The sequence below is a fragment of the Cicer arietinum genome, chromosome 6 (assembly GCF_000331145.2).
Source record: "Cicer arietinum cultivar CDC Frontier isolate Library 1 chromosome 6, Cicar.CDCFrontier_v2.0, whole genome shotgun sequence".
NCBI lineage: Eukaryota > Viridiplantae > Streptophyta > Magnoliopsida > Fabales > Fabaceae > Cicer > Cicer arietinum.
This window is the reverse complement of record NC_021165.2, coordinates 33,059,626-33,070,947: the sequence shown is the minus strand read 5'-3', so window position 1 is coordinate 33,070,947 and position 11,322 is coordinate 33,059,626. Positions and strand designations below refer to the sequence as shown.

Below are 11,322 nucleotides of genomic sequence, written 5' to 3'. Positions count from 1 at the left end.
TGATAGGACACTGGATTTGCCCAATAAACTTTACTTTGGTCATGTATAACTATGAGCAACTTTTTGACTGAGCACTTTCGCCTTCATGTTTTATGCATCAGGTTGTTGCATGGAGTTTTGTTCCTGGTACGCAATTGGAGCAAAAGAAAAGAAAGAAGATTGTCAATCCTACTACACCCGTTGTCCCTCTTGCCAAACATTTAAGGAGATAAAGGGATATATATTGTTTACCCTTTTTGAAATATTTTAGTTTATATAATCATGTACAATGTGTGTATATATTATACTCATATTTTCTATAAAGTAAAGCCTTTGGTTTATACATTATAATTAAAATTTTAATGTTAAGACTTTTTTTTCCTAAGAAGTTCATGCTTTAATTAATATTTAGTATGATTTGTGAATTCGATATAAATTTTGTTTCAGAGTATTGCAATAGTATTCCAACTAAAGACTAATATTAAATACTTAAAAAATGTATTTATAATTAAGTGTAATTTTCATATAAATCAAAATTCAGAAGAAGAAAAAAAACCAGTACAAATTAAAAATATACATTAGAAACTTTCCTACGGATTTACCTGTGGATTTTCATCCGAAATATATTATCAATTGCATGTGACATTTCCTGCGGAAATACCGTTGGAAAACATTCGTAGAAATGGTACTCAGATTTGTTCTGCATGAATATTCGTAAGAAAATGCTTTAAGTTATTAAGTGTAATTTTCATATAAATCAAAATTCAGAAGAAGAAAAAAAACCAGTACAAATTAAAAATATACATTAGAAACTTTCCTACGGATTTACCTGTGGATTTTCATCCGAAATATATTATCAATTGCATGTGACATTTCCTGCGGAAATACCGTTGGAAAACATTCGTAGAAATGGTACTCAGATTTGTTCTGCATGAATATTCGTAAGAAAATGCCTTAAGTTTATAAAATATTTGTTGCAGAATTTATTTAGTTTTCCTGCGGATTTATCCGCATGTACGTTACCTGCGGATTCAGAAATCCTCAGGAAACAGTTATCCACAAAGATTTTACGTGGGGAAATGGTTCCGCCAATAAATTCGCAGGTAAAGTGTGTTCCTGCGGATTTTTAACTTTAATCCGCAGGTAAAACACTAATTTCTAGTAGTGAACTACTCAAACCCCAATACATTTAAAGAACTAGTATTGTTATTGGTGAAATTTTTTTTTACTAACTCTACATATTTTTGAATAACAATACTTTTTCTTCACATTGGTCGATGTGGGAGTTGGATGAGTACACCCTTTGACACAACAAAGATCATTCAAATATATTTGTTAACTTAACACTAGAGACTAAAACTACTTGTAGGATAATTTCGTAGGGATTAAAAAGTTGTGTCGTTTAAGAAGGCAAGAAGGACTAACAAATTAGAAATTTTATAGAAATTAAAAACTTATTAAACCCTATATCATATAACAAATTTGGGCGAGTGTAAAAGTACATAATTCTATTTTTATTTGTTAATGTTTTGTTTTTAGTAATATTAAATTAGAAGTAATGGTAAAATGAGGAAGTAGTAGCATTAACAAGTCTAAGTGGCAAAGAGAGAGTTTGTCACCTTTCCTTCTCTCTTTTTCTCCTTCATTCACGTGCAAAAACCTACAATCCACCTGTATTTTTCTTTCATTTTTTAATTCATATACTCACAACCTTCAAGAAAACACCAACGCTGTTACTATTCATCGTCCTCACCAAACCTTCGTTCTTCATTCTCTCTCAAATATTCCAATACAAAAATTTCATCAAAATCCCCCAAAGCTGCCCAAAAACCTTGCATCCGGAAATCTGCATCATCATCCTTGCGAATTAATTAGTGAAGCGGAGGAAACCATCCGCAAGAGGAGCTCAAAGTTACTGAACCAGGATCACCTTCCTCTTTAGAGTTGTTTCTGTGAGTTCTGTTACATTAACATACTTTTTTCATAAGAGTTATGGGAGTTTATCCATTGAAATCCTTTATTTCTTGTTATAAATTATTTTGGGGATTTTACGGGTTAACAAAACGTAGATGTGTTGGAGAGATGAAATCTTTAGCATATAGGTGTTTTAAATTTGCATCCCCCATAATTTAAATTGACATGATATGGTTTGTTTGTTTGTTGCTTGATTTTTGTGTTAGTGAATTAAGAAATTCCATTATTCTAGGATTTGAATTCTCGTGCAAAGTGTGAATTCTTCCCTTAAGGTAAATACACATATTTGGATATTTTCCACTCTTGCCAAGTGTTTTGACTCTAATGATTGCATCCATTCCCGCCTCTAATTCCTCAATATTAAAATTCTAAGTGTTTTTGTGATAACTCTTCATCATATGCATATTTTCCCACTGTTTTAGTCTTATTTATCCTCAATCATCAGTTAAATTAAAGATTTATTTGATATATTTTGTTAATTTTTGTTCTTTGAGGTAATAAAATGTTTTGTGTTTTTATTTCGTTGATTAAGTAGGAATTTTTCGTAATGTTACATTGCGTTTTGTTTTAGTGCAGTGCTGAATTTTGGTGAGAAATCAACGTGACATATGTAGAGTATTTCAGCCATATCAAGAGTTGTAGATGTCCAATTGGAGTCCAACTAAGTGCAAATGAAAGATAAGATCCATAGCTACAACCTTTATGAAGACACCGGAACCAATTTCAGACTCGAAAGAGGAGACAAATGCAATATACCCCGGATAGCACATGCTGAGCGCTTGGAGCGCGCCAAGCGCAGCTGAAGCGTTTTTTCCAGCATTTGCTACTGCCCAAACGCGCCTGGAGCGCGCGACGCGCACCAGCAACCATAAAAACGCAGGTTTTTACTGTTTTAGAAATCTTTTTCACTATTGAGAAGTTGGGAGACTTGTGCCCTAACATAGAAACTCAAAGACGGTCGTCTCTAACATCATTGGAGCAGTTTTATCAAGAATCATTCATGAATCCTTCTTGTAATTCTTCTCTAATCTTTATCTCTTTTATTTTTGTCATGAGTAACTAAACCCTATTTGTTAGGGATGGGTGTAACAAGATGAAACTCTTATTTTTATGATTTGATTTCTATTTATATGAATGAGTTTATTGAATTATTTTTCTCATCTCTGTGCTTAATGCTTTTTATTGCTTGATCAACATTAAAATGTTCTACGATTTGTATTTTGAAACGGAAGTGGACTTTACGAATTCTTGAGATGAGAAATTCATGAATTTGTAGTCTAGACATAGGTGCAGGTCATGAAACCAATTAAATTAGTTGCAAAGCAATAATTTACAAGAGAATTTTTATACGGTAATGCTTAATTCTAATGTTAAATCTACTAAGGAATTAGGGGTTACTTTGGAATTAAAGGTTCTGTCACTAAGACATTATGGCCAGAATAATAAAGAGAATTTGGTAATAATTCAATAAAGGAATTCAATAACTAGGATCAAATTAGACACCAAGGTTGGATTCAAAGTGAAACTCATCCCTGACATTTTTCTCAATTTATAAAGGATCAATTTTACTACTGCTGTCAATTTTAAATATTATTTCAATCAACTTGGGAACTTTTTGTTCAATTTTAGTAACTAAATATAATTCAATAGTAAAACGCAATCCTTGAGTTCGACACTCGGTACTACCGTTTTATTATTACTTGCAATGATTCAGTACACTTGCTGAAACTCTACCAAGTATTTGGCGCCGTTGTCGGGGATGGCCATATCACTATTGAATTTAATTTATTTACTTAATTGAAAATTTTTGCTCTGCAATAAAATTTTTTATTTTTATTTTTATTTTTTTATTATTTGTTGAACTTGCTAATGTCATGTCTAGTGGTTTGTCTCTTCTTTGTTTGAGATAACTATTCGTTGTAGAGCATGGAAGATTATAATGATGATATTCTACTACAATTATATGAAGAGTGTGATACTTGTCTTATATCGGGTATATGTCGCATGATTGAGGGGCAAATCTTGAGCTATACATTTTTAAAATATCACCCTCAGATCCCTCCGATGCAGTCTCTTAGGTGTGACTTTTGCGGAGAAGCACATAAAAATGGAAATTGTGCTGATGACCTTGCCGAACTAGTAGAATATGAAGATTTTTTTTTCAAAGTCATAGAAAACGACGAGTGTTACATTAAAAAGATCAGACTACAAAGACTTTCACGTTACGGATGTTTTGGTTGAATTCATGAAGAATAACATGTTTTCAATTGAAAGATTTGAAAATCAATGTGAGAGGTTATTTGAGCAAGTGGTTATATTTGAGAAGATGGAGGAGAAGTTGAAAATTGAAGATAATTTCATTGTTGTGGTAGAAGAAGATAAGCAAGAGGAAAAGAAAAAAGAAGAGATTGATAAAGTTCGAGATTCAATATATGCCTTGTTCATCAATGTCCAATCGAGAAGGACATGGAAACAACATCTTTTATTTCTTAAGTTCATGGAATTTCTACCAAACAAAAAGAAAAATAAGGATGATGTGTTCTTCCTGTCATATATGCCCCCTTGACAATAGTTGAGGCGTCAAGCTAATGACTTTAAAGAAGCGCTTATTGGGAGGCAACCCAATTTTATATCCTTTGCACCGTATTTATTTATTGCATTTCAGATTTATTTTACTCCAGTTAGTTCCAATTTTAGTCTCTAATTTCTAGTTCTCTTAGTTTTGATGTTTGGTATGCGCAAGGAATCAAAAAGATGCGTTGAGAAGCGATTATACAGCTCCAAATGGCAGAACGCGCGCCCAAGCGTGCCTGAAGCGCTTTTTCCAAGTGTGGCCATTGTAACCGCGCACCTGAAGCGCTTTTTCCAGGTATTGTCACTGTCGATGCGCGCCTGAAGCGCGCCCAAGCACGCCTGAAGCGCTTTTCACGACCAAGTTTTAAAACCCCCATATTCTCACTCTCCAAACCTCCTCCATTATCATTAAAGGTCAGTCTCCTTCTCTTCATTATCACTCTCCAAACCCTCCTCCAATATCTCAAGACCTAATGGCAACCCAACAAAAAGCAAAACGAACAAAGGTCGCACGTACATCCTTCGCTCAACAGACACCAGGAGGCATAGTTTATGTTGATCTATTTGCACCTCACCAGTATACTGGCGACCATAGCAGAACAGGAGCGGATGATCTAAACGAGAATCCTTGAACTACTAAACTGAGAGAAGTTTTCTTTCCTTTTTTTTCTTTTCGTTGTTTGTCTTGTTGCTTTCCGTTTTCTCGTTTTCTTTGTTTAATGTCAGTGTATTGTGACTTTCTTTTCTTTATGTTCTTTTTTTTTTTTCATTTCACTAAATGTGTACTATGATGAAATAGTTGCACTGTCTTGCACTTATTCTTAAAGTTTCTGTTTGTGATTTCGAAAGTTAAATTTCATTTCTTAGATTAAGTTATTGCTCAAGTCGACAAGCCTTCCTAATGCATGCATTCTTGATTACTAAATGGTTGTAGAAGGCTAATATGCCATCAATTTTTCAAAAATACAATTTTAACTTTTCAGAAGCATGTTGGCTTTATTTTGATTGTTCATACTCTCTCTTATTATCCTAGCTGTGAGCTTTTGAACCTAAACACTTAAATTTTTTGTTGTGTGATTATCCAGACATGTGTTATCCCTCTAGAACTTTTCTGACTTGCATCACTTGTAATTTATGCATACATTGAGGCAATTTTATTGGTCGTTTGAGCCTTTCTAACTACCCGATGAAAATTTTTCCCTTTGCTAGCCCCTTTGAACCTTGCCCTTTTATTTCGGTTACTAGCCACATTACAAGTCAAACACCTGACTTTAATTAAATCACCTTACTTGGAGTTAGGTAGAAAAAAATTCTTGTCTTAATAAAATTCTAAGTTTGGGGTTGCTGATGGGATATCAACTTTTTAAGTTTGGGGTGGTGATTCTCACAAAAAGAAAATAAAAAGTAAAAATAAAAAGAAGAAAAAAAAATTCAATTTGTGTACTTTGGTAAATAATATCTTCTTGGTTCTTTTGTCAATGTTTGAGAATCTCCATAATGAAAAGGTGAAGAAAAAAAAATGGTAGAATAAGGTGGAAATGTATGCCTAACTCCAAGTGGTAAAGCCTACTATCCTAAAATGTCCTACCCTTACCTAATCCCCATTACAACCCGAAAGTCCTCCAAAAATGTATGTGTTCACTGCATTGTGATTGCTAACTAGAATTTTTTCAAGCCTATGGTAGCGTGATGCATGTTCTAGGATTTGAGTGATAAATTCATAACCCTTTCTAAACACTTAAGAGAAATTTTGGTGAGATTGTGTGAAGAGAGAGTAGAATTTGATGAATGAATGCCAAGGTGTACAAATCTTGTTTTTTTTTTTTTTTTTAAAACAACCATAGAGCATGATGAATGTTTTGCAGTAGCAAGAACTTTGAAAATTGAGTTTAATTTAATTTGAGAAATTAAATTTAAGTGTGCATTTAATTGAACCAAATCTGAAATTAATTGTTGCTTGGGGACAAGCAATAGATTAAGTTTGCGGTTGTGTTGACTCTTCATCATATCCATATTTTCCCACTGTTTTAGTCTTATTTATCCTCAATCATCAGTTAAATTAAGGATTTATTTGATATATTTTGTTCATTTTTGTTCTTTGAGTTAATAAAATTTTGTGCTTTTATTTCGTTGCTTAAGTAGGAATTTTTCGTAATTTTACATTGCGTTTTGTTTTAGTGCAGTGCTGAATTTTGGTAAGAAATCAACATGACATATGTAGAGTATTTCAGTCATATCTGGAGTTGTAGATGTCCAATTGGAGTCCAACCAAGTGCAAATGAAATCTAAGATCCATAGATACAACTTTCATGAAGACACCGGAACCAATTTCAGACTCGAAAGAGGAGACAAATGCAATATACGCCGGACAACAGATGTTGAGCGCGCCCAAGCACACCTGAAGCGCTTTTTCCAGCATTTGCTACTACCCAAACGTGCCTGGGGCGCGCGACGCGCACCAGCAACCATAAAAACGCAGGTTTTTATTTTTTAGGGATCTTTTTCACTATTGAGAAGTTGGGAGACTTGTGCCCTAGCATAGAAACTCAAAGACGGCCGTCTGTAACATCATTGGAGCAGTTTTATCAAGAATCATTCATGAATCCTTCTTGTAATTCTTCTATAATCTTTATCTCTTTTATTTCTGTCATGAGTAACTAAACCCTATTTGTTACGGATGAGTGTAACAAGATGAAACCCTTATTTTTATGATTTGATTTCTAGTTATATGAATGAGTTTATTGAATTATTTTTCTCATCTCTGTGCTTAATGCTTTTTATTGCATGATCAACATTAAAATGTTCTACGATTTGTATTTTGAAACGGAAGTGGACTTTACGAATGCTTGAGATGAGAAATTCATGAATTTGTAGTCTAGACATAGGTGCAGGTCATGAAACCAATTAAATTAGTTGCAAAGCAATAATTTACAAGAGAATTTCTATACGGTAATGCTTAATTCTAATCTTAAATCTACTAAGGAATTAGGGGTTACTTTGGAATTAAAGGTTCTATCACTAAGACATTAGGGCAAGAATAATAAAGAGAATTCAGTAATAATTCAATAAAGGAATTCAATAACTATGATCAAATTAGACACCAAGGTTGGATTCGAAGTGAAACTCATCCCTGACATTTTTCTCAATTTATAAAGGATCAATTTTACTACTGCTGTCAATTTTAAATATTATTTCAATCAACTTGGGAACTTTTTGTTCAATTTTAGTAACTAAATATAATTCAATAGTAAAACGCAATCCTTGAGTTCGACACTCGGTACTACCGTTTTATTATTACTTGCAACGATTCAGTACACTTGCTGAAACTCTACCATTTTGCCTCTAGTGGTTCTCCTCATGTTACCTCTGGTGGTTGTCTTTAACAAAATACTAAGTGTTTCTGCTTCTGGTGGTTCTCTTCATGTTGCCTATGTGGTTGTCGTTATTAAAATTTTTAAGTGTTTTCTACTTCTTGTAAAATACCTCAGTCATAGCTCTGCTAATGTTGCTTCTTATCTTCTTTCTTTGACGTTGCCTTTTCTCTTCTTCCTCTAACGTTGATTTTTCTCTTCTTCCTCTAACGTTGCTTCTTCTTTTCTTCCTTTGACTCTGATCACTGATTACATTCCTCTAACTCTAATCACTATTCAACATCCTTTAGACACATATACTTTAACACATCCTTTAGACGTGTATCCTCTAACATATCATATGGACGTGTATCCTCTGATACATCCTCTAGACGTGTATCCTTTGTTATATTATTTGGACTTTTATCCTATTACCAAGAGTCGTGCCTCTAGCTAAGTTGTCTCTGGCCCAACTCTTATTAGGGACTTAGAATTTTATTTCCAATTGAATTTCCAATATATTGTTGAGTTATTATGAATATTAGGGAATGATAATACATTTCAAACCCATGACATCAAGCATGGCCTTATGAAGGTGCAAATACGGAAAGAATTTGAATTGTATTGACAAAGTTGATAACTTTTTGCTAATTTGATGAATGTTGGTTGGTTTTTATGAATTACTTAGATGAGAAGCAATCAAATTCAGAAGCAGTAAACAATAAAAGCATAAATAATTTGACACATATACTTATCCTGGTTCATTACTTACTCGACTACATACAATCCCTTCATTCAGAAGGCTTTAATCCACTAATTCAAATACCTTGAATTACAAAGCACATGACCCTCCAAGCTTCCCAAACAGTCTGACAACCTCAGACTTTTGAGGATCTAACCACCTTGACCCTACAAGCCAAGTCTTCTCCTAACAAACTGACAACCCCAGATTGAAGAAGGAACTAAACCACTATCAGGTTGAATACAAAAGATTGGAACTTGAGTAGTTGCTTCTAACAAAGATGGTGATAATAATAATAATAACTCTCAAACTCTAAGAAAAGAACACTCAGAAAATATTTCTAACTTGAACACGTGTTTCTCTCTTTGAACTCCAAGATGAAACCCTAAGATTGGAACATGTATTTCATGTTCTTATGCATATCTATCAGAGAAATATTTTTAAACTACCCCTCCCTTTATTTTTTAGAACTCACTGAGATTTTATATCTCACCTTTTTTTTTCTTTAGCAGTTGGAGGAATTTGAGACAATTTGAAACCAGAGAAATATTTTCATACTGACTACCATTTATATTTGATGTTTTTATTTAATTTTGTAATTAGACAGTTGTGATTCATTTCCATATGTAATAGATTAAGAATTTGTGAACAAATTGTAAACTATAATTTTGACTGTAGTTTCAATTTAGTTGGTGATTCTAATTTTTTATTCGGTATTATTTGCCTATGTTTTCTTAATCCAATTATCAAGTTCTAGATAACTGGTGTTTCTGGGTTGTAAGTCCCGTGTTTAAGCCGACGTACAGGCGTTTAAGGGCAGTGAATCCTTGAAAGTTTATTCAAAATAAAAAGGCAACATTTTAAATATGGATAATCTCTTTTGTAGAACTTCTTCTTTCACCACTCCTTCTACCCAGAACTTCCCAGAAAAAAGGGAACCTATCAATAGTGAAGAAATCACTATTGAAGACTTCCAAAAATCTATAAACAATTGGCAAATCCCAAAAATCAAAAAAGATGAGGTCTATGTATCTAGTCTTTTCAAAAATCTATTAAAAACCGATTATGTTATCAAAACGGAGGAACGTGATGTTACTCTTTCTAACCCTTTTGAAACAATAAATCTTCTTTCTTCAAAAACGCTTAAAAAACACGCTGACAGGAACTATAACTTCATACATATAGGTCTTGTTCAACTTGGTATAAAACCTTTAACAAGGGAAGGATTAAACACTTCAATCCTATGTGTCCTACGGGATGCAAGGTTCTTGAACTTTCAAGATTCAATTATAAGTACAGTTGAATCTAGTCTATGTCAAGGACCAATTTGGTTTGGACGTTATCCAAATTTTTCTTTGTCTTTAAAAGACCCAAACATCGCAAATTCTCTCACATTACAAATCAAAACTCATAATTACAAAATGATAGAAGGATCTATTCCTGTAGCTATTATTTACAGAGTCCATTAAAATTGTGACACCTTAAACCTCAATTACTTGTTGGTATCAGACTTGGGGGGGGGGGAATAGGTTATATAAAATTGGTTATAAACATTTAAAATCTTGAATGTTTATCTTGAAGAATAATAGTTTCTGGGTTGTAAGTCTCGTGTTTAAGCCGACGTACAGGCGTTTAAGGGCAGTGAATCATTGAAAGTTTCTTCAAAATAAAAAGGCAAAATTTTAAATATGGATAATCTCTTTTGTAGAACTTCTTCTTTCTCCACTCCTTCTACCCAGAACTTCCCAGAAAAAAGGGAACCTATCAATAGTGAAGAAATCACTATTGAAGACTTCCAAAAATCTATAAACAATTGGCAAATCCCAAAAATCAAAAAAGATGAGGTCTATGTATCTAGTCTTTTCAAAAATCTATTAAAAACCGATTATGTTATCAAAACGGAGGAACGTGATGTTACTCTTTCTAACCCTTTTGAAACAATAAATCTTCTTTCTTCAAAAACGCTTAAAAAACACGCTGACAGGAACTATAACTTCATACATATAGGTCTTGTTCAACTTGGTATAAAACCTTTAACAAGGGAAGGATTAAACACTTCAATCCTATGTGTCCTACGGGATGCAAGGTTCTTGAACTTTCAAGATTCAATTATAAGTACAGTTGAATCTAGTCTATGTCAAGGACCAATTTGGTTTGGACGTTATCCAAATTTTTCTTTGTCTTTAAAAGACCCAAACATCGCAAGTTCTCTCACGTTACAAATCAAAACTCATAATTACAAAATGATAGAAGGATCTATTCCTGTAGCTATTATTTACAGAGTCCATTACAAAGCAATGTTTTCAGCCTTTACGGCAACAAAAAATATTGAAAACAAAAAGGGCGAAACACTATTTTTACAAACTGATCTAACAAAAGCAAACACTGTTATTCCAAAAACTATCCTTTGGAAATATATTGATCTTCCTGAAGAATGGATTCTAGAAGGGGCTGTTAGACCACAACCTCTTGAACAGTAAAAACCAAACAACAATCTTAAAGAAGTCATACAATACAACGACGGTAGGGTAAAACTAAGTTTTTCAAGAACTTCTAGTGTCAGGTATTCTGATGCTAGTTCCTCCAGACCACCTCCAATCATACAATTGCCTCAAAAATTGGAAAACTTTACAAAACCACGATTTTCATGTTCCAGCATACCAAATGCTTCCTTTCAAAATGTTGACTATTCCACAAATATAC

General features: G+C 33.3%; 1 protein-coding gene across 1 annotated transcript; it reads left to right on the top strand.

Moving 5' to 3' along the window:
* The first annotated feature begins 10,307 nt into the window (after positions 1 to 10,307).
* On the top strand, positions 10,308 to 11,099 carry LOC140920698 (uncharacterized). Its single transcript, XM_073369510.1, has one exon. It carries the CDS (start codon positions 10,308 to 10,310, stop codon positions 11,097 to 11,099), a length of 792 nt encoding a protein of 263 aa, XP_073225611.1.
* Positions 11,100 to 11,322: the final 223 nt, after the last annotated feature.